The sequence below is a fragment of the Rhinatrema bivittatum genome, chromosome 1, assembly GCF_901001135.1.
Source record: "Rhinatrema bivittatum chromosome 1, aRhiBiv1.1, whole genome shotgun sequence".
Taxonomy (NCBI): domain Eukaryota; kingdom Metazoa; phylum Chordata; class Amphibia; order Gymnophiona; family Rhinatrematidae; genus Rhinatrema; species Rhinatrema bivittatum.
In genome coordinates this window covers 830,670,904-830,695,157 of record NC_042615.1, presented here as the reverse complement: position 1 = coordinate 830,695,157, position 24,254 = coordinate 830,670,904, and the positions used below count along the sequence as shown (strand labels likewise).

General features: G+C 48.9%; 1 protein-coding gene across 2 annotated transcripts in view; it reads left to right on the top strand.

The window, feature by feature from the left end:
• The first annotated feature begins 2,784 nt into the window (after positions 1-2,784).
• Positions 2,785-24,254, top strand: part of LOC115079391 (C-type lectin domain family 5 member A-like) — a 45,731-nt gene continuing 24,261 nt past the window's right edge. Inside the window, exons 1-4 of one of the 2 annotated variants that reach the window (XM_029582951.1) lie at positions 2,785-2,950; positions 7,112-7,147; positions 10,693-10,791; positions 22,457-22,531. In XM_029582951.1, the coding sequence (XP_029438811.1) occupies positions 2,857-2,950; positions 7,112-7,147; positions 10,693-10,791; positions 22,457-22,531 (304 nt within the window). In that variant the 5' untranslated portion in view covers positions 2,785-2,856. The remainder of the gene's footprint in view (positions 2,951-7,111; positions 7,148-10,692; positions 10,792-22,456; positions 22,532-24,254) is intronic. The other variant, XM_029582959.1, reaches the window with a different exon arrangement.

The following is a 24,254-nucleotide window of genomic DNA, read 5'->3' as shown; positions in this document are numbered from 1 at the left end:
ACACAAGCGGTGCATTCAGTCTGCCCAGCAACCTTTCTTACTCCGACTTCGTTCTTTCTGAGGGGAGCTGCTGCTCTGCGCACATTATCCCAGCCACCACGGGTTACCTCACTAGACGGTGATATATTTTCACGGAAGGGTTCCTGCTATGTGTGTGTGTGTGTGGGGGGGGGTGTATCCCCATGATAGCAGGCCCCTCCCCTGAAGAAACATCACGGCTTGACGGTGCGCTGTTTTGACTCGTGGCAAAACATCGCAGGGCAAATCAACGTGGCTTAGTGGCCCTTTACGCTCCTTGGCAGCCCCAATCTCAGGCAACCGCCATCGCCATAAAGGGCCAATGCATTAAAAAGAGTCCCCCCAAGAAGGAAAAGTGTAGTGGGGGGGGGGAGGGTCAAGGCTGACCCCTGGCTCAACCCAGAGCAACCCTGACACCCACAAGTTAAAGAAAGGTGAAAGCTCTTGTGTGGTGACCTCCGCCAACCCCAGCCCTGTCTCCAATAAAGAACTGTCTCCCCCAGCCCACCCCAATGGTCAAACTCAATCATTAGGGATGTACTGGCCCCATCCCCCAAACGTAGGGAAACATCATCGGATGCTCCAGGCTCCCCCAGGCCTCCCCAGAGGGACATTGCTGGCAGGTGATGGCCCATATGGCATCAGCTGTCTATGTAGGACAAACAGGTCAATCTATAAGGAAAAGAATAAATGCATATGAATCTGAGGTTAGAAATGGCAACATTCAGAAACCAGTAGGAGAAGATTTCCACCCCCCCCCCCCCCTAGGACATTCTCTACACGACCTTGCCATATTCCCCAGCCTGAAACTGCTGAATGGGAACTCATGAAAAAACTTAAAACCATCACCCGAGGGCTGAACAGAAGCAATGGCTTCAGGACGCACTGCAACTGGGTATCAGGCCGATGCAGTATCAGCGCGTAGAAAGCAGGTGCGCAACGCTGAGCGCCCGCTTTCTTAATGCGCGCCCAACCACCTCTCCCGGGGACCCGCTGCTCTGTGCTAGGGAAAGTTGTGCGTCCCTACCGTGTCCTTCACATCAGGTGCCTAGAGACCTGCCCTAAACTCCCTTCCCCCCAGGTCTGGCCTCAGATTGGTCCTTTACACTGACATTTGCCAGTGAAAAGGACCAATCCCCTTTCAGGGCAGCTTCTGAAAGGCGATTGGTCCTTTCACTGACATGTGACAGTGAAGGGACCAATCGGCAATAAGTGAAGTGAATAAATCAATATTAAAGTGTTGGGCACTTAATATTAATTTATTCATTCCTTCACTTATTGCCGATTGGTCCTTTCACTGTCACATGTCAGTCACCTTTCAGAAGGATTGGTATTTACTATTTACTGCTTTTCTGTACACCGTTTTAGCCACTCAGAAATTAACGTCAGCTCTGTGCTGGTGTTAATTTCTGAGCGCTCCAATGTGCAGATTGGGCACACATTTCTTTTCTGCACTGAGTGGACTTATCTATGTGGGTGGTTGGGCACACGTTTTGGACATGCTGACCCCCGTTTTGCATCGGGGGTTATGGCCGCGTGTCCAAAACGTGCGTCCAGCCGTGCATTGAGCCTTGCGCTGTGGCCTGTGTACCATACTACATCGGCCTGTATGAAGGTAACTGTTATCTGATCACTCTATCTTTTCACACTTCTCTCAGTTGTCAGAAGGCTATGCTATAATGCTATGAACTCGCTCACCACACCATGTCCTGCCTAATCTAAGCCTTCTCTATGTTCTGTATATATTTTTCTCATCTCCCGTACATCACTTCATGAATCTGATGTAGTAGACTCTGTCCTCCATAGCTCATGCTTTAATACATTAGTTAGTGAGTCTATAAGGTGCCACATAGCTCTTGACATTTTTGTTATTAAGCAAACAGACAAGAAATAGTCCCTACTTAGCACTGCATGATAGCTGCATTGATGTGTATAGCAAAGTCCTTCATAGAGGGTTCAGGAAGTTGGGTCAAAGATGTGGATTTTAGGGAAAGGCCTGGCTGCGAAGTCATGCCTTAGCGTTTTACTGAACTCAAGGGATCCTGGCTCCAGGCGCAGGGTTATTGGGACTTAGTTCCACATTTTGGTGCACAACGGCTGAAAGCACGGAGTCTCAAGCAAGATAATCCTGGCAGCGGTCAGGGCAGGAGAAGGAAGAAGAGGCATTTTGCTGGACCAGAGTTCGCTAGAGGGTATGAAAGGGGAGAGAAATAGAAAGTTATCCAGGGACCTATTTATTCAAGCCTTTAAGTCAGGGCAGCGGGTGCTCGTTCCCACCCTCACTGTGGTTCTTCCCTGCTTTCACAGCAGCAGCAGCTGCACCAGAAGGACCCCTGCTCCCCAAACGGGACGGAAGCTGTAGGACCTGCTCATACCTCTGTGGATTCATTGCTTTCTCACAGGTCTGAATGCAGGCCCCATGCTCTCTCCTCCTACTCTTGCCATCCTGGGGTAAATTGAGAAATAGTCAGGCTTCAGCAGCTGTGGCCCCTTCTCACCAGAGTGGGGGGAACTGAAATGAGCGGCATTTACATTAAACTTGCTCCAGTCCCGCCCTGTATCAGATAAAGGGGAAAACGAAGCTTGCCAGCCCTCACACTACCTAAATATTTGTAGCGGGTTTGGGAAAAGTGAAACCCACTAACCCTTGGCTGTGAATCTTTCAGAAAGGGAACTTATTTGCAGGAGGGTGGTGATAACCAACGGTACTGCTGGTTATGGGAGGGGAAGGGGAACAGCTTATTTCCTGTATGAAAGGGACACAGAGTGAGAGCTTGACGCATTACAGTTTTCTTCCAAGGTTGCACCCAGCAGCAGCCATCCCCTAAGATATCCGCAATGGCAGAGGAGGTAACATATGCAGATCTCAGCTTCCCCTCCACTATCCAAGATAAAGGGAAATATGGACCAGCTCATACTCAGGGAAGACCAGGTAATGCAAATAATTACTGGGTGTTATACACAGGGACCTGCTGATATAGAAACATAGAAATGACGGCAGAAGAAGACCGAATGGCCCATCCAGTCTGCCCAGCAAGCCTCACACATTTTTTCTCTCATACTTATCTGTTTCTCTTAGCTCTTTGTTCTATTCCCCTTCCACCCCCATCATTAATGTAGAGAGCAGTGATGGAGCTGCATCCAAGTGAAATATCTAGCTTGATTAGTTAGGGGTAGTAGGGGCAATAACCGCCGTGATAAGCAAGCTACACCCATGCTTATTTGTTTTACCCAGACTATGTTGTACAGCCCTTGTTGGGTTTTTTTCTTCTCCCCTGCCGTTGAAGCAGGGAGCTATGCTGGACATGTGTGAAGTATCAGTTTTTTTCTCCCCTGCCGTTGAAGCAGAGAGCCATGCTGGATATGCATGGAAAGTGAAGTATCAGGCACATTTGGTTTGGGGTAGTAACCGCCGTAACAAGCCAGCTACTCCCCGCTTTTTGAGTGCGAACCCTTTTTCTTCTCCCTTGCCGTTGTAGCAGAGAGCTCTGCTGGATGTGTGAAGTATCAGTTATTCTTCTCCCTTGTCGTTGAAGCAGAGAACTATGCTGGATATGCATCAAAAGTGAAGTATCAGGCACATTTGGTTTGGGGTAGTAACCGCCATAACAAGCCAGCTACTCCCCTCTTTGTGAGTGCAAATCCTTTTTTCCATTATCTCTTGCTGTTGTAGCTTAGAGCGATGTTGGAGTCACAGTAAGCATGTGTATGTTTATTTAATAAGGGTATTGTGTCAATAGCCATCATTCTGGCGAGTCACCCACTCTTCATTGGCGGCCTCTTGACTTTATGGATCCGCAGTGTTTATCCCACGCCCCTTTGAAGTCTTTCACAGTTCTGTGCATACTCTGTATGAATACTCTGTATGCATACTCTGTATGCATCAGGTAATGCAAATAATTACTGGGTGTTATACACAGGGACCTGCTGATACTCTGTATGTATCAGGTAATGCAGATAATCACTGTGTATAATACACAGGGACCTGATGATTCTCTCTATGTATCTGGTAATGCAGATAATCACTGTGTATAATACACAGGGAGCCTCTGATACTCTGTATGCATCAGATAATGCAGATAATTACTGGGTGTTATACACAGGGACCTGCTGATACTCTGTATGTATCAGGAAATGCAAATAATCACTGTGTATAATACATAGGGACCTGCTGATACTCTGTAAGTATCAGGTAATGCTGATAATCACTGGTATTATACATAGGGATGTGCTGATACTCTGTATGCATAAGGTAATGCAGATAATCACTGTCTATAATATACAGGGACCTGCGGATACTCTGTATGTATCTGGTAATGCTGATAATCACTGTGTATTATACACGGGAATCTGATGATTCTCTTTCTTTGTATCAGGTAATGCAGATAATCACTGTGTATAATATACAGGGACCTGCTGATACTCTATTTATCAGGTAATGCAGATAGTCACTGTGGGGCGGATTTTAAGAGCCCTGAGCGCCGGTGAGCCTATTTTACATAGGCTCACCGGCGCGCGCAGAGCCCCGGGACTCGCGTAAGTCCCGGGGTTTTCGGAGGGGGGCGTGTCGGGGGCGTGACCGAGTGCAGCGCCGATTTGGGGGCGTGTCGGGAGCGTTTCGGGGCGGGTCCGGGGGCGTGCTTACGGCCCGGGGGCGTGGCCGCGCCCTCCGGAACCACCCCCAGGTCGCGTCCCAGCGCGCTAGCGGCCCGCTGGCGCGCGGGGATTTACGCCTCCCTCTGGGAGGCGTAAATCCCCCGACAAAGGTAAGGATGGGGTTTAGACAGGGCTGGGCGGGTGGGTTAGGTAGGGGAAGGGAGGGGAAGGTGAGGGGAGGACAAAAGAAAGTTCCCTCCGAGGCCGCTCCGATTTCGGAGCTGCCTTGGAGGGAACGTAGGTAGAGTGCGCGGCTCGGCGCGCGCCGGCTATACAGAATCCATAGCCTTGCGCCCGCCGATCCCGGATTTTAGCGGATACGCGCGGCTCCGCGTGTATCTACTAAAATCCCGCGTACTTTTGCTGGCGCCTGATGCGCCAGCAAAAGTACGCCTATTCGCGCGGTCTGAAAATCTACCCCTGTGTATAATACACAGGGACCTGCTGATACTCTGTATGTATCAGGTAATGCGATAATCTCTGTGTATACTACATAGGGACCTGCTGATACCTTGTATGCATCAGGTAATGCAGATAATCACTGTGTATAATACACAGGGACTTGCTGATACTCTATGGGAGTCAGGTAATGCAGATAATCACTGTGTATAATATACAGGGACCTGCTGATACTCTATTTATCAGGTAATGCAGATAGTCACTGTGTATAATACACAGGGACCTGCTGATATTCTGTATGTATCAGGGAATGCGATAATCTCTGTGTATAATACATAGGGACCTGCTGATACCTTGTATGCATCAGGTAATGCAGATAATCACTGTGTATAATACACAGGGACCTGCTGATACTCTGTATGTATCAGGTAATGCAGATAATCACTGTGTATTATACATAGGGATGTGCTGGTACTCCGTATGCATCAGGTAATGCAGAGAATCACTGTGTATAATACACAGGACCTGCTGATTCTCTGTATGTATCAGGTAATGCAGATAATCACTGTGTATAATATACAGGGACCTGCTGATACTCTGTATGTATCAGGTAATGCGATAATCTCTGTGTATAATATACAGGGACCTGCTGATACTCTATTTATCAGGTAATGCAGATAGTCACTGTGTATAATACACAGGGACCTGCTGATACTCTGTATGTATCAGGGAATGCGATAATCTCTGTGTATAATACATAGGGACCTGCTGATACCTTGTATGCATCAGGTAATGCAGATAATCACTGGTATTATACACAGGGACCTGCTGATACTGTATGCATCAGGTAATGCTGATAATCACTGGTATTATACACAGGGACCTGCTGATACTCTGTATGCATCAGGTAATGCAGATAATCACTGTGTATAATACACAGGGACCTGCTGATACTCTGTATGTATCAGGTAATGCAGATAATCACTGTGTATTATACACAGGGAGCTGATTGTACACTGTATGTATCCGGTAATGCAGATAATCACTGTGTGTTATACACAGGGACCTGCTGATACTCTGTATGTATCTGGTAATGCACATAATCACTGTGTATTATACACAGGGAGCTGATTGTACACTGTATGTATCCGGTAATGCAGATAATCACTGTGTGTTATACACAGGGTTCTACTGATACTCTGTATGTATCAGGTAATGCAGTTTATCACTGTGATTATACACAGTGACCCACTGATACTCTGTGGGAGTCAGGTAATGCAGATAATCACTGTGTATACTACACAGGGACCTGCTGATACTCTGTATGTATCAGGTAATGCAGATAATCACTGTGTATTATACACAGGGAGCTGATTGTACACTGTATGTATCCGGTAATGCAGATAATCACTGTGTGTTATACACAGGGACCTGCTGATACTCTGTATGTATCAGGTAATGCAGATAATCACTGTGTATTATACACAGGGAGCTGCTTGTACACTGTATGTATCCGGTAGTGCAGATAATCACAGTTTGTTATACACAGGGACCTGCTGATACTCTATATGTATCTGGTAATGCAGATAATCACTGCGTGTTCTGCACAGGGACTCGCTGATACTCTGTAAGTCAGGCGGTGCAGATACTCGTATGTTATACAGAAGGACCTATCGATAACCATGTCAAACAGATTAAAATTAAGAGAACTGGATCTCTCAGATAGTTGGTGACCTGAATGGAATTCCTTTGCTTCCTGGCTTGCAATAGAATGCATTCTGGGATTTATAGACGTGTCTCCTGTGTATATAGCCCAATCAGTATCAAGAGGCTGAGGAACGAGAAGACGAGAGCTAGCACCCGGACATCTCCAGAATCTGGGTCACGTGACTGCTCTTTAAGGCTTTTTGCACTTCCAAGCGCGCTCTTCTTGTGTGAACAACATAAACTGATGTATCCTTCTATTCAGTGTCTCTGCTATATCATCACCTAGAATTGCAAATACTCTTTAAAATTGACATCTTTTCTCTCATAACAGACATCCACAAAAATGAACATCTGGAAAAAGCAACAGGTAAGGTCTAAATCAACTCACTCAACCTTTCACTTAGGGTCACTAACAGAGCTGGAGTAAGAATACGTCTCTCTGAGTTCTGTGAATAACATCTGGTAATACCTGAGTTGACCAGACAGAGGTTGGAGGGAGAGCACTGCTGACTGAGGTGTGTAGGTAACATCTGGGTAATACATGAGGTTGTCAGGATAGAGGCTGGAGGGAGAGCACTGCTGACTGAGGTGTGTAGGTAACATCTGGGTAATACATGAGGTTGTCAGGATAGAGGCTGGAGGGCGAGCACTGCTGACTGAGGTGTGTCTGTAACATCTGGGGATTACTTGAGGGTGATAGGAGAGAGGCTGAAGAGAAAGCAGTGCAGTCTGAAGTGTGTAACATCTGGGAATTACTTCAGGGTGACAAGAGAGAGGCTGAAGAGAAAGCAGTGCTGTCTGAGGTGTGTAACATCTGGGGAATAGCTGAGTGTGACAGGAGAGAGGCTGAAGAGAAAGCAGTGCTGTCTGAGGTGTGTAACATCTGGGGAATACCTGAGTGTGAAGGAGAGAGGCTGAAGAGAAAGCAGTGCAGTCTGAGGTGTGTAACATCTGGGGATTACTTCAGGGTGACAAGAGAGAGGCTGAAGAGAAAGCAGTGCTGTCTGAGGTGTGTAACATCTGGGGATTACTTCAGTGTGACAGGAGAGAGGCTGAAGAGAAAGCAGTGCTGTCTGAGGTGTGTAACATCTGGGGAATACCTAAGTGTGACAGGAGAGAGGCTGAAGAGAAAGCAGTGCTGTCTGCGATGTGTAACATCTGGGGAAAACGTGAGGGTGATAGAAGAGAAGTGAAGAGAAAGCAGTGCTGTCTGAAGTGTGTAACATCTGGGAATTACTTCAGGGTGACAAGAGAGAGGCTGAAGAGAAAGCAGTGCTGTCTGAGGTGTGTAACATCTGGGGATTACTTCAGGGTGACAGGAGAGAGGTTGAAGAGAAAACAGTGTTGTCTGAGGTGTGTAACATCTGGGGAAAACCTGAGTGTGACAGGAGAGAGGCTGAAGAGAAAGCAGTGCAGTCTGAGGTGTGTAACATCTGGGGAATAGCTGAGTGTGACAGGAGAGAGGCTGAAGAGAAAGCAGTGCTGTCTGAGGTGTGTAACATCTGGGGAAAACCTGAGTGTGACAGGAGAGAGGCTGAAGAGAAAGCAGTGCAGTCTGAGGTGTGTAACATCTGGGGATTACTTCAGGGTGACAAGAGAGAGGCTGAAGAGAAAGCAGTGCTGTCTGAGGTGTGTAACATCTGGGGAAAACCTGAGTGTGACAGGAGAGAGGCTGAAGAGAAAGCAGTGCAGTCTGAGGTGTGTAACATCTGGGGAAAACCTGAGTGTGACAGGAGAGAGGCTGAAGAGAAAGCAGTGCAGTCTGAGGTGTGTAACATCTGGGGATTACTTCAGGGTGATAGGAGAGAGGCTGAAGAGAAAGCAGTGCTGTCTGAGGTGTGTAACATCTGGGGAAAACGTGAGAGTGATAGAAGAGAAGTGAAGAGAAAGCAGTGCTGTCTGAAGTGTGTAACATCTGGGGAATATGTGTGTGATGGTCACAGGACAGAGACTGAGGAAAAAGCAGTGCTGCTAAGGTGTGTAACATCTGGGTTAAACCTGAGGGTGACATGAGAGAGGCTAAAGAGAAAGTGGCATGGTCTGAGGTCTATAACATCTGAGGAATACTTGAGGGTGACAGGAGAGAGGCTGAAGGTAAAGCAGCCCTGTCTGATGTGAGTAACATCTGGGGAACACCTGAGGGTGACAGGAAAGAGCCTTATGTGAAATCAGCATTCTCTGAGGTGTGTAACATGTGGAGAATATTTTATGGTGACAGGAGAAAGGGTGGATAGATTACAGCATTGTCTGATGTGAGTAACATCTGGGGAATACCTGAGAATAACAGGAGAAAGGGTGGATAGAATACAGCATTGTCTAGTGTGAGAAACATCTGGGGAATACGTGAGGGTGACAGGAGGAGGGGTGGATAGAATACAGCATTGTCTAGTGTGGGTAACATCTGGGGAATACCTGAGGGTGACAGGAGAAAGGGTGGATAGAATACAGCATTGTCTAGTGTGAGAAACATCTGGGGAATACGTGAGGGTGACAGGAGAAAGGGTGGATAGAATACAGCATTGTCTAGTGTGAGAAACATCTGGGGAATACCTGAGGGTGACAGGAGGAAGGGTGGATAGAATACAGCATTGTCTAGTGTGGGTAACATCTGGGGAATACCTGAGGGTGACAGGAGGAAGGGTGGATAGAATACAGCATTGTCTAGTGTGAGTAACATCTGGGGAATACCTGAGGGAGACAGGAGAAAGGGTGGATAGAATACAGCATTGTCTAGTGTGGGTAACATCTGGGGAATACCTGAGGGTGACAGGAGGAAGGGTGGATAGAATACAGAATTGTCTGATGTGGGTAACATCTGGGGAATACGTGAGGGTGACAGGAGGAAGGGTGGATAGAATACAGAATTGTCTGATGTGAGTAACATCTGGGGAATACCTGAGGGTGACAGGAGGAAGGGTGGATAGAATACAGCATTGTCTAGTGTGGGTAACATCTGGGGAATACGTGAGGGTGACAGGAGGAAGGGTGGATAGAATACAGAATTGTCTGATGTGAGTAACATCTGGGGAATACCTGAGGGTGACAGGAGAAAGGGTGGATAGAATACAGCATTGTCTGATGTGAGTAACATCTGGGGAATACGTGAGGGTGACAGGAGGAAGGGTGGATAGAATACAGCATTGTCTGATGTGAGTAACATCTGGGGAATACGTGAGGGTGACAGGAGGAAGGGTGGATAGAATACAGCATTGTCTGATGTGAGTAACATCTGGGGAATACCTGAGGGTGACAGGAGGAAGGGTGGATAGAATACAGCATTGTCTGATGTGAGTAACATCTGGGGAATACGTGAGGGTGACAGGAGGAAGGGTGGATAGAATACAGCATTGTCTGATGTGAGTAACATCTGGGGAATACGTGAGGGTGACAGGAGGAAGGGTGGATAGAATACAGCATTGTCTAGTGTGGGTAACATCTGGGGAATACCTGAGGGTGACAGGAGGAAGGGTGGATAGAATACAGCATTGTCTGATGTGAGTAACATCTGGGGAATACCTGAGGGTGACAGGAGGAAGGGTGGATAGAATACAGCATTGTCTGATGTGAGTAACATCTGGGGAATACCTGAGGGTGACAGGAGAGAGGCTGAAGGAAGAGTGTTGCTGTCTGATTTCTTTAGAAAGTGATTATGGTTATTGGGTAGCTCTATAGGGAAGTTATATAGTGGGTTTTCCTCTACAAGAATCAGGGCGAGCAGATGTGAGGAGTTTGAAGGCCCAGTGTCACCTAGGCAAGGAGCTGCCTGCGAGTGAGGCTCATTCCTAGGATCTGGAGTTTGAGATTTAGGATGGTGGTTGGAGAGTACCCGGATCACTGAAGATTAATGAGAGGCAGGGATGTTTCTTCCCTGTATCACTGCATATTCTCTAAGTCCCTCTAATCTCTTTTCAGCTGTTCAACACAGATCATCATTTCTCACATGGATAATAATTCTTCTGGGGATCCTCTGCATCCTGCTACTAATCCTCTCAATAGCCCTTGGGGTCCTTTGTAAGTGTATTAAATTCTCCTGTGATGATTTCAAACTTGACTCATAGAATGGACAAAGATACAAACCAGTCACATCTAGGGATTGGTACAGGGGTACAGAGCCTTTCACCTCTAGGACTGGAGGGATCGGGGGATGGGAGCAGGGATACAGAGCCTGTCACCTCTAGGACTGGAGGGATCGGGGGATGGGAGCAGGGATACAGGGCCTGTCACCTCTAGGACTGGAGGGATCAGGGGATGGTGCAGGGATACAGAGCCTGTCACCTCTAGGACTGGAGGGATCGGGGGGTGGGAGCAGGGATACAGAGCCTGTCACCTCTAGGACTGGAGGGATCAGGGGATGGGTGCAGGGATACAGAGCCTGTCACCTCTAGGACTGGAGGGATCGGGGGATGGGTGCCGAGATACAGAGCCTGTCACCTCTAGGACTGGAGGGCTCAGGGGATGGGCGCAGGGATACAGAGCCTGTTTCCTCTAGGACTGGAGGGAGCAGGGGATGGGTGCAGGGATACAGAGCCTGTCACCTCTAGGACTGGAGGGATCGGGGGATGGGAGCAGGGATACAGAGCCTGTCACCTCTAGGACTGGAGGGATCGGGGGATGGGAGCAGGGATACAGAGCCTGTCACCTCTAGGACTGGAGGGATCAGGGGATGGTGCAGGGATACAGAGCCTGTCACCTCTAGGACTGGAGGGATCAGGGGATGGGTGCAGGGATACAGAGCCTGTCACCTCTAGGACTGGAGGGATCGGGGGATGGGAGCAGGGATACAGAGCCTGTCACCTCTAGGACTGGAGGGATCGGGGGATGGGAGCAGGATACAGAGCCTGTTATCTCTAGGACTGGAGGGCTCAGGGGATGGGTGCAGGGATACAGAGCCTGTCACCTCTAGGACTGGAGGGCTCAGGGGATGGGTGCAGGGATACAGAGCCTGTCACCTCTAGGACTGGAGGGATCAGGGGATGGTGCAGGGATACAGAGCCTGTCACCTCTAGGACTGGAGGGATCGGGGGGTGGGAGCAGGGATACAGAGCCTGTCACCTCTAGGACTGGAGGGATCAGGGGATGGACACAAGGATACAGAGCCTATCACCTCTAGAAGTGGAGGGATCAGGGGAATAGGCACAGGGATACAGAGCCTGTCACCTCTAGGACTGGAGGGATCAGGGGATGGGCGCAGGGTACAGAGCCTGTCACCTCTAGGACTGGAGGGATCAGGGGATGGGTGCCGAGATACAGAGCCTGTCACCTCTAGGACTGGAGGGATCAGGGGATGGGTGCAGGTATACAGAGCCTGTCACCTCTAGGACTGGAGGGATCAGGGGATGGGTGCCGAGATACAGAGCCTGTCACCTCTAGGACTGGAGGGCTCAGGGGATGGGCGCAGGGATACAGAGCCTGTTTCCTCTAGGACTGGAGGGATCAGGGGATGGGTGCAGGGATACAGAGCCTGTCACCTCTAGGACTGGAGGGATCAGGGGATGGGTGCCGAGATACAGAGCCTGTCACCTCTAGGACTGGAGGGCTCAGGGGATGGGCGCAGGGATACAGAGCCTGTTTCCTCTAGGACTGGAGGGAGCAGGGGATGGGTGCAGGGATACAGAGCCTGTCACCTCTAGGACTGGAGGGATCTGGGGGTGGGAGCAGGGATACAGAGCCTGTCACCTCTAGGACTGGAGGGATCAGGGGATGGGAGCAGGGATACAGAGCCTGTCACCTCTAGGACTGGAGGGATCGGGGGGTGGGAGCAGGGATACAGAGCCTGTCACCTCTAGGACTGGAGGGATCAGGGGATGGGTGCAGGGATACAGAGCCTGTCACCTCTAGGACTGCAGGGATCAGGGGATGGGAGCAGGGATACAGAGCCTGTCGCCTCTAGGACTGGAGGGATCAGGGGATGGGAGCAGGGATACAGAGCCTGTCACCTCTAGGACTGGAGGGATCAGGGGATGGGAGCAGGGATACAGAGCCTGTCACCTCTAGGACTGGAGGGATCAGGGGATGGTGCAGTGATACAGAGCCTGTCACCTCTAGGACTGGAGGGAGCAGGGGATGGGCGCAGGGATACAGAGCCCATCACCTCTAGGACTGGAGGGATCAGGAGATGGGTGCAGGGATACAGAGCCTGTCACCTCTAGGACTGGAGGGATCTGGGGGTGGGAGCAGGGATACAGAGCCTGTCACCTCTAGGACTGGAGGGATCAGGGGATGGGAGCAGGGATACAGAGCCTGTCACCTCTAGGACTGGAGGGATCGGGGGGTGGGAGCAGGGATACAGAGCCTGTCACCTCTAGGACTGGAGGGATCAGGGGATGGGTGCAGGGATACAGAGCCTGTCACCTCTAGGACTGGAGGGATCTGGGGGTGGGAGCAGGGATACAGAGCCTGTCACCTCTAGGACTGGAGGGATCAGGGGATGGGAGCAGGGATACAGAGCCTGTCACCTCTAGGACTGGAGGGATCGGGGGGTGGGAGCAGGGATACAGAGCCTGTCACCTCTAGGACTGGAGGGATCAGGGGATGGGTGCAGGGATACAGAGCCTGTCACCTCTAGGACTATGGGGATCAGGGGATGGGAGCAGGGATACAGAGCCTGTCGCCTCTAGGACTGGAGGGATCAGGGGATGGGAGCAGGGATACAGAGCCTGTCGCCTCTAGGACTGGAGGGATCAGGGGATGGGTGCAGGGATACAGAGCATGCACAATTTTTTTTTTTTTTTTACAAAGGTAGCCTGGAACAGTAATACTAATGAGTTTTAGAGGGGATAGAGTTGGAATCTAAACCTCAAATAGCCTCCACAAGATGAAACCTACTGTAGCATACATATCCACTGTAACCAAGGAAAATCTCACCACTATCTCTCTAGTTAACACCCACCCCCATGTTACAGCCCCCAGTACCAGTGGAACTGCTCAGCATTAATATTTGTGCCCCTGCAATCCTGCACCTTGAATCACTTGTTCAACGAAACCCCTGAGTTTTCCTGCTCCATCTTAGTTCCCTGCAAGTTCATGTTACTTTGTGTTCCATGTACGCCGATGTGATGAGTCTAGTTGAATATCTACTAGATAAGGGAGGCCTGACCGACGTGCCGCAAATGCGCAGTGGAGAGCAGCTCTACCGCACATGCGCGGGCGCGCACGTCGGTCAGAGCGGAGCGTGCCTGAAAAAAATGGCACAGGGAGGAGCAGTAGCAGTGGTGGCGGCAGCGAGGAGCAGCGGCAAAGAGCAGTAGTGGCAGCTGCGGCAGCGGCGCGCGCGAGGGATGGACCACCCCACCGGAGATCTTCCATCTATGCCATCCGAGGGAAGGGGTTGTGGATGAGCTGAAAGGGGAGGGGACTGAGAGAGGGGGAGTGACTGAGGGGAGGGAGGAAGGTGAGAGGGAGGGAGACTTGAGGGGGGAGATGAGAGGGACTAGAGGAGGGAGGTGAGAGGGAGTGGGAGGGAGAATGAGGGGGAGGGAGTGGGAGGGAGAATGAGTGGGAAGGAAATGGACCATAAAAATTTTTTTAAATGTAGCCCGTGTTGCGGTCCCGGTCGCTAGGCTAGCGACCGGGTCCTTACCTTTCTGCTGCCTCTCCCGGTCTCGCCGCGTTCCGTTGCTCCTGGGGCCTGCAGGGCCGCATGGCAGTGTCTCTCTCCACGTGGAGACGCTGCCGAGGGACGACTCAGACTCCTCCCACTGCCAGGCAACGCGCGCGCGCGCGCGAGCAGGGGGCTCTTAAAGGTCCAGCACCCGGAAGTGCTGAACCGCCCCGTTCCTGACGTCAGACGCTGGCCGGCTATTTAAACCAGTGTCTGACTTCCTTGCTTTGCCTTTGCAACGAGGTCACTCTACTGTGTGCTTAGTTGCTTCCCAGCGTTGCTTTCAGCCTTGGTTCCTGCTTGTTCCAGCCGTGCCTTGCTTCCAGCTCCGGTTCCAGCTTGTTCCAGCCGTGCCTTGCTTCCAGCCCTGGTTCCTGCTTGTTCCAGCCGTGCCTTGCTTCCAGCTCCGGTTCCAGCTTGTCCCAGCCGTGCCTTGCTTCCAGGTCAGGTTCTGTTTGGTCCTGCTGTGCCTTGGCTCCAGCTCTGGGCTCTACTTGCTGTCTACATATCCTGACTCCAGCTCCGGTTCCTGATTCTCCTTGTCTTCAGCCAGCCACGAACCTTGGTCTTCTTCACGATTCTCCTTTGTCTTCAGCCAGCCACGAACCTTGGTCTTCTTCACGATTCTCCTTTGTCTTCAGCCAGCCACGAACCTTGGTCTTCTTCACGATTCTCCTTTGTCTTCAGCCAGCCACGAACCTTGGTCTTCTTCACGATTCTCCTTTGTCTTCTGCCAGCCTCGAACCTTGGACTCATTCACGATTCTCCTAAGTCCCAGCGACTCGGACCCCTACGGGCTCCTCCTGGGGGGGTCTTGGGTTTCCAGGGTGAAGACGCCATCAGTCCGCTCCAGCTGAGTACCGCCTCCCGGCTTATTAACTCCTGTGGACGCTGTCCACCTCAGCCGGCCCAAGGGTCCACTATTGACTTTACTCATAACATAACAGTTTGCAAAGGCCATGGACTCGGCGGACTCCGCTCCTATGCAGGCCATCCCTGGCATGGCCCAAAGAATCCAGCAGCAACAGCAATGTCTGGAAGTCTTGGCTGCTACGGTGGATCGCCTAGCCAGTCGCTTGGACGCCAATCCTCCTCCGGTGGCACAACCCCCGCCTCCACCGGCGGTTCTAGCTCCCGCGCAGACTCAGCTTCCAGCGCCTACTCGATACTCCGGGGATGCCAGATCGTGCAAGGCGTTTTTGAATCAGTGTTTCATCCGCTTCACTTTGCTACCAGGGCAGTTCCCGTCTGATGCCGTCAAGGTAGCATATATTTTGTCTCTGCTCGATGGGAGAGCTATGCTATGGGCCTCTCCCATGTGGGAGAAACAGGACGCCATGCTGCACAATTCACAGGTTTTCGTGACTCACTTCAAACAGACTTTTGACGAGCCAGCTCGTGCTACCACCGCTACCACTGAAATTCTACAGCTACGACAAGGATCCCGTTCTCTGGCGGAGTACGCTATTGAATTTCGTACTCTGGCGATGGAACTCGGCTGGCAGGATGACTGTTTGCGGGGTATTTTCTTGGAAGGCCTTGCAGGCCGTATCAAGGACGAGCTGATGGCTCGCGACCTGCCCTTCACTCTGAACGGGGTGATAGACTTGGCCGGGAGGATTGACCGGCGATTGCAGCAACGAGCTAAGGAGGGTCGAGTTCCTCGTCGGCCTGTCTCTTTGGCACCCTCCTTCTCCAGGTCTCTGACTTTATCTCACAAGACATCATCAGCCTCCCACAGCCCCTCTGAGGAACCTATGCAGCTTGGTCGGGCGCCCCTAACCGAGGAGGAGAAGACACGTCGCCGCACTCAAGGCCTGTGCTTATACTGCGGCACTAAGGGTCATTTCCTGGGTCAGTGTCCTGCGAGACCGGGAAAAGCTCAAGTCTAGGGAGAGATGAGGAGGTTCCCCTAGGCTATGTTAATGCTACTCCTCAATGTACAGTTCCTATAACGTTGGAGTATCCAGGTGGCTCCTTTCAGACTCTAGCTTTCATTGATTCCGGAGCCGGAGGGAACTTTATCTGGAGAGAACTGGTACACCAATTAGGACTACCTACTAAGCGCCGGATACCTCCATTACGGGTTACCTCTATCCAGGGAACCCCTCTACCTGGATCCATTTCTGAAACTACGATGCCTCTCACTTTACGGACGGGAGTGCTTCACACTGAGACAATCTCCTTTTTGCTACTTGATAAATCGGTGCACCCTGTGGTCCTGGGACTCCCTTGGTTGCAACAACATGCTCCGGTGATCCATTGGGACTCTCTCCAAATTGCGCAATGGAGTCCTTCCTGTTTCCAGAATTGCCTGGATCCCGTTCCTAGACCGGAGATATTACTCTCTCACTCTGCCCTGGACCTTCCTTTGCCGTACCAGAATTACGCTGACGTGTTCTCCAAACAAAAGGCTGAACTGCTTCCATGCCATCGGCCCTTCGACTGTGCCATTGATTTACTACCTGGTTCCACTCCTCCGCGGGGTAGGGTATACCCTCTTTCTCTGCCAGAAACCCATGCAATGTCAGACTACATTACGGAGAATCTTGCCAAAGGGTTCATTCGTCCTTCGCACTCCCCTGCAGGAGCAGGATTCTTTTTTGTGTCCAAAAAAGATGGCTCCCTCCGGCCGTGCATAGACTATCGAGGTCTGAACTCCATCACTAAGAAAGATCGCTATCCCTTGCCTCTGATCCCAGAACTGCTCGATAGACTTCAGGGGGCCAAGATCTTTACAAAATTGGATTTACGTGGAGCTTACAATTTGGTTCGTATTCGTCCCGGTGACGAGTGGAAGACAGCGTTCAACACGCGAGATGGACATTACGAATACTTAGTAATGCCTTTCGGCTTATGTAATGCCCCTGCTGTCTTCCAGAATCTGATGAATGAGGTACTCCGGGAGATGCTTCATTCCTTCGTCATAGTGTACCTTGATGACGTCCTGATCTATTCCCAAGATCTTTCTTCCCATCGCCAACACGTCAAACAAGTCTTACAGGCTCTAAGGGACAATCATCTATACGCTAAATTTGAAAAATGTCAGTTTGAGCGCGAGTCACTTCCGTTCTTGGGATATATTGTTTCCTCGTCCGGTTTCCAGATGGACCCAGAGAAGGTGGCGGCCATTGTCAATTGGCCTCGCCCGTCTGGCCTGAAGGCGCTACAGCGATTCCTTGGATTCGCCAATTTTTACAGGCATTTTATACCACATTACTCCCAGAAGGTAGCTCCTCTCACGGCGCTTACTCGCAAAGGGGTTAACGCTCACGATTGGTCCACTACCGCCTCGGCTGCCTTTGAAGACTTAAAACAAGCATTCCTAGCCGCTTCCTGCCTACGACACCCAGATCCACAACGACCCTTCATCTTGGAGGTCGATGCCTCGAATCTGGCTGTTGGAGCGGTGCTCAGTCAACACGATACTTCGGGCAAATTGATGCCATGTTCTTACTTCTCTAAAAAGTTTTCGCCTGCTGAATGTAACTATGGCATCGGAGACAAGGAACTCCTAGCCATTAAGTTAGCCTTCGAGGAGTGGAGGCAATGGCTGGAGGGGGCTAATCATCCGGTGACAGTGTACACTGACCACAAAAATTTATTGTACTTGGCCCGAGCTCAACGACTAAACTCGCGGCAAGCAAGATGGTCACTCTTCTTCAGTCGTTTCAATTTCATCCTCAAGTTTCGACCAGCGGAGAAGAACGTTCGAGCCGATGCTCTATCTCGTACCTGTCAGCCGGAGGAGGAGGACGACTCTCCACGAACCATCCTGGATCCTGCCTGTGTTCAACTAACTACTACTTCCATTTGTTCCTCAAGTAAGACTACGGTTCCTAAAAGGCTTCGGAGGGAAGTCCTGTCTTGGGGCCACGACTCCTTGACCGGGGGGCACGCTGGTAGACTAAGAACTTTGGATCTTATAAATCGTTTCTATTGGTGGCCAGGTCTTCGACGTGATGTTTCCCTTTACGTGAGTTCTTGCCCCACTTGCGCTCTGCAGAAACCGCTTAATGGCCCCCCGAGAGGGTTACTACAACCGTTACCTATACCCACGGAACCCTGGACACATATTGCCACTGACTTTATGGTGGAACTCCCGCCTTCGCAAGGCAAGACTGTGGTATGGGTCACGGTGGACCGATTCTCTAAAATGGCTCACTTTGTGCCTTTACCCAAATTACCTTCCGCCACTGAACTGGCTTCTCTGTTCACACACCATGTATTCCGTATTCATGGTCTGCCTCAGGACATTGTTTCAGACAGAGGTCCTCAATTCACAGCCAGGTATTGGAAAGCCTTATGCAAAAAATTTAAGATCCAGTTGAGTTTCTCTTCCGCTTTTCACCCGCAAAGTAATGGGCAAACTGAACGCATGAATCGTTCTTTAAAGTTGTTCCTACGAGCGTTCATTAACCACAAACAAGATAATTGGGTGGAGCTTTTGCCTTGGGCTGAATTCGCCTATAATAATCAGATACATACGGCGACGGGGAAATCCCCTTTTCAAATTGTGTACGGTAAACAGCTCAAACCACCGTTACCTCTACCTGTACCAACCTCCTCACCCGCTGCTCAATTGTCCGCGGACCAATTGAGTAAATTGTGGTCCTCAACTCAACACCGTCTTCAGAAGGTCGCACGCACTGCTAAACGCTACTATGATCGACACCGAAAACCTGCATTCACCTTCCTCCCAGGCGATCGAGTGTGGCTTAGTACAAAGAACATTCATTTGAGGCAACCTTCCAAGAAACTCTCTCCCAAGTTCTGTGGTCCCTTCCGCGTAGCTGAAAGAGTAGGGTTGGTCTCTTACCGTCTACGACTCCCAACCACTTTACGCATTCATGATGTCTTTCACGTCTCTCTCTTAAAACCAGTAATTCTTTCCAGATTCCACCCCAGGCCTCTTGACGACGCTTCCACCACCACGGATGGGGATCCTACGTTTCAGGTACGAGAGGTCCTGGATGCTCGTTTCGCCAACAGACGTTGGGAGTATTTGCTGGCCTGGGAAGGTTGTGGAGACGAAGACAATACGTGGGGGCCTGCCCGCAACATCTTGGACAAGACTCTCCTACAGCAATATCATCTGGACCATCCTGACAGGCCTAGTCCTCTGAAGAGGGGGCGTAAAAGGGGGGGTACTGTTGCGGTCCCGGTCGCTAGGCTAGCGACCGGGTCCTTACCTTTCTGCTGCCTCTCCCGGTCTCGCCGCGTTCCGTTGCTCCTGGGGCCTGCAGGGCCGCATGGCAGCGTCTCTCTCCACGTGGAGACGCTGCCGAGGGACGACTCAGACTCCTCCCACTGCCAGGCAACGCGCGCGCGCGAGCAGGGGGCTCTTAAAGGTCCAGCACCCGGAAGTGCTGAACCGCCCCGTTCCTGACGTCAGACGCTGGCCGGCTATTTAAACCAGCGTCTGACTTCCTTGCTTTGCCTTTGCAACGAGGTCACTCTACTGTGTGCTTAGTTGCTTCCCAGCGTTGCTTTCAGCCTTGGTTCCTGCTTGTTCCAGCCGTGCCTTGCTTCCAGCTCCGGTTCCAGCTTGTTCCAGCCGTGCCTTGCTTCCAGCCCTGGTTCCTGCTTGTTCCAGCCGTGCCTTGCTTCCAGCTCCGGTTCCAGCTTGTCCCAGCCGTGCCTTGCTTCCAGGTCAGGTTCTGTTTGGTCCTGCTGTGCCTTGGCTCCAGCTCTGGGCTCTACTTGCTGTCTACATATCCTGACTCCAGCTCCGGTTCCTGATTCTCCTTGTCTTCAGCCAGCCACGAACCTTGGTCTTCTTCACGATTCTCCTTTGTCTTCAGCCAGCCACGAACCTTGGTCTTCTTCACGATTCTCCTTTGTCTTCAGCCAGCCACGAACCTTGGTCTTCTTCATGATTCTCCTTTGTCTTCAGCCAGCCACGAACCTTGGTCTTCTTCACGATTCTCCTTTGTCTTCTGCCAGCCTCGAACCTTGGACTCATTCACGATTCTCCTAAGTCCCAGTGACTCGGACCCCTACGGGCTCCTCCTGGGGGGGTCTTGGGTTTCCAGGGTGAAGACGCCATCAGTCCGCTCCAGCTGAGTGCCGCCTCCCGGCTTATTAACTCCTGTGGACGCTGTCCACCTCAGCCGGCCCAAGGGTCCACTATTGACTTTACTCATAACATAACAGCCCGTTGGTATAAAAAAAGCAAACAAATAAATAAAGAAATGTAGTATGCAATATACATACCTTATTGATTATGAAATTTATTGTCCTCGACTATTTGCTTAACCGTTCAACAGTTTAGTGTGCAAATGAAAAGTCTCGAAAGTATACTCATCTTCACAGCATCCTACATGGGACATGTAGGATGCTGTGAAGATGAGTATACTTTCGAGACTTTTCATTATAATAAACTTGCTAAGTATGATTCAGAGATCAACAAAAAAGTTTTTTTGAAAGCTTTATTCAATTTTCGTGTGCAAATAATGGTGATACATCTATAAAGGTGGAATAGTAGGGGTCTTGCTATGTTTTTAAACAAATTAAAAAACAAGCAAAAAAATTTTTTGAATAAGTTTATTCACATTAAATAAATATCAAATTTGGACCTGTACGCTACATTCTGAGTGTGTATGCTTTGAACATTCTCAAGTAGCTTTGAGGTCCTACAAATAAAATAATTGACTGAGTAATGTTCGTGTGGTCTAACAATTTTTGAATTGATTGATAAAACATACACCAGTGCTGGGTTTTGGTTTGATGTGTGGTTGATAACTCTTCAGACACTGGAATAAGAATATTTTTGGGCATTGTGTTTGTGTGATTGACTCCTGTAACGTGAAACATCCACACCTTTGATTATTTGTTTATTGATTATTTGTTCATCATTTATAGATGTTCTCCTGTAACTTGAAACAGCCACACCTTTGATTTGTTTATTGATTATTTATTCATCATTTATAGATGTTCTCCTGTAACATGTAATATCTACACCTTTGATGATTTGTTTATTGATTATTTGTTCATCATTTATAGATTTATTTATTTATATTTTTATATACCGAAGTTCTTGTAGGGACTACAAATCACTCCGGTTTACATAAAACGAAGAACTGCTCAACAGAGAGCGGAGCTTTATATGGAACCGTAGAACATATGGAACAGTATAACTGGTTGACAATTTAACATAATGCTAAATAAAGTGATAATATTTTAACTGGTAATAAATAAAGAAATATAATATTTTATATAAGAAGTATAACTATTTAACGTAGCAATAAATATAAATATAAGCAATGCCAAATATATATATGAAATAAAGTAAATTTTTGAGCTCAAAGATAATTGTCCAGTTGCAGATTCTTAAAAGTAGATGTTCTCCTGTAACATGTAAAATCTACACCTTTGATTATTTGTTTATTGATTATTTTTTCATGATTTATAGATGTTCTCCTGTAACATGTAATATTTACACCTTTGATTATTGTTTAACTATTTATATGTTATAGATGTTCCTTGTAATTAACAAAAGGAAACACTTGTTTTCCTGTACCACTCAATTCTCAGTAAACCGATGTGATATGTAAAATCGAACATCGGTATATAAAAACAAATAAATAAATTCCCTATCCCTGGGGAGGCAAACACCAGTCTTCAAGAGCCACAAACAGTTCTGGTTTTCAGGTTATCCTCAATGAATATGCATGAGAGAGATTTGCATACAAAGATTTGCATGCACTGCCTCCATTGTAAACAAAACTATCTCATGCATATTCATTATGGGTATCTTGAAAACCAGGCCTGTTTGAGGCTCTTGAGGACTGGAATTGACCAACCCTGCCCAATTCAAACAATACTACAGAGGTAGGCAACTACAGCCTGTGCGCCACAAGCTAATCAGGTTTTCAAGATATCTTCACTGGATATTCATGAGATCAATTTTCATGCATTGCATGCAAAGACATCTAATGCATATTCAAAGTAGGTATCCTGAAAACCCGACTGGGTTGTGGCATTTGAGAACAAAAGTTGTCACCAGGAGTGAATCTTCATCTCTGCTTTGTACAGTATCAAGTCACCCTTCGTCTTTTCTCTCTTCTTATACAGATGCTGAGAAGGAAGACACACCAGTGGAAGATGCTGCCCCAGAGAGAATTAATGGAGATTTTCTCCAAAATGAAGGTACTGCTGTGCAGAACAAACACAATGGCTGATTGACTTATTCCCCTGTTGAAGGGAAGGCAACGTAGTAACATAGTTACATAGTAATATAGTAACACAATAACATAGTAACACAATAACATAGTAACACAACATACTAACATTCGGGCCAATACAGAAAAAAGTGCGGGAGAGCTGGCAAGTGCCCGCTCTCCCGATGCGAGCACAGGTCACTCTCCTGTGCGCGTGATTTAGTATCGGCCCACATGCAAATGATGGTCTGTAGTAAAAAGAGGTGCTAGGGACACTAGCGCATCCCTAGCGCCTCCTTTTTGACAGGAGCAGCGGCTTTCAGCGGGTTTGACAATCGACGCTCAGTTTTACCAGCTTCGGTTCTCGAGCCCGCTGACAGCTACAGGTTCGGAAAATGGATGCCGGCATAATTGAGCATCAGTCTTCCGACCCGCGGGCTGCGGGCACATTTTAAATTTTTTAAATTTAAATTTACATTTTTTGTTTAATTTTGGGGCCTCTGATTTAATATCGCTATGAGATTAGGTTGGAGGGTGTACAGAAAAGCAGGTTTTTCTGCTTTTCTGTACACTTCCCCGGTGCCGGCCGAAATTAGCCCCTGCCTTTGGGCAGGTGTTAATTTTTGAAGGTAAAATGTGCGGCTTGGTTGCACATTTTACTTTCTGAATCACGCGGGAATAACTAATAGAGCCATCAACATGCATTTTCATGTTGTGGGCACTATTAGTTTCAGGAGGGTTGGCCATGTGTTTTCGACGCGGTATTACCCCTTACTAACATACTCCCTAGCTGGTGACCTGGTCTACTTAGACCTTTCCAACATGGACTCTGCCCATAGCTCATGGAACATGATTACCAAGGACATAGCCGACAAAATCTGCCCACTCATCTCCAAAGAACTAAACCCGTCAAACCCCCAAAAATCATGGTACACCGCTGAACTAAAGTCACTCAAACGAGAACTAGAACCAAAGAAAAGAAATGGCGCAAGGATCCCTCCCCCTCCCTCCTCGCATCATACAAACACACCCTCAACCACTACAGAGATTCCATCCTCAAAACCAAAATAGACTATTACGCTCTAAAAATCCATAACTTCCAAAGTAACGCCAAGGCCCTGTTCAATTACGTCTCACACCTCACAAAAACAACCCCTCCACCCATAGCAGATAACGAAGCCAAAAATAAATGTAATGAATTAGCAACCTTCTTCCACGACAAAATACACAAACTAATTGCACGATTCCCTCCCTCTCCACCTCACACCCCCCATGACAACTTACCAGAACTCTACACTTGACTCCTTTGAACTCACCTCCTACTTAGAGATAGCAACAATTTTAAAAAATATGAAACCCTCCTCACACCCTGAGGACTCCATTCCCACTAAATCACTTCTCTCTATCCCAGACATCATTGCCAAACCACTATCGGAAATAATTAACCTCTCCTTTTCCCTTGGGCAAGTCCCCCCAGCTTGGAAACAAGCCATCCTCAAACCCATCTTAAAAAAATCTAACCTTGACCCTTCTGACCCCGCTAATTTCTGGCCAATATCTAACCTCCCTTTCCTATCCAAACTTACAGAAAGAGTGGTCAACTCACAACTTAATGATCATCTTGAAAAACACAACACCTTATTTCCCTCACAATTCGGATTCCGTAAATTCTTCAATACGGAAACTCTCTTAATATCCCTTACAGATGCCCT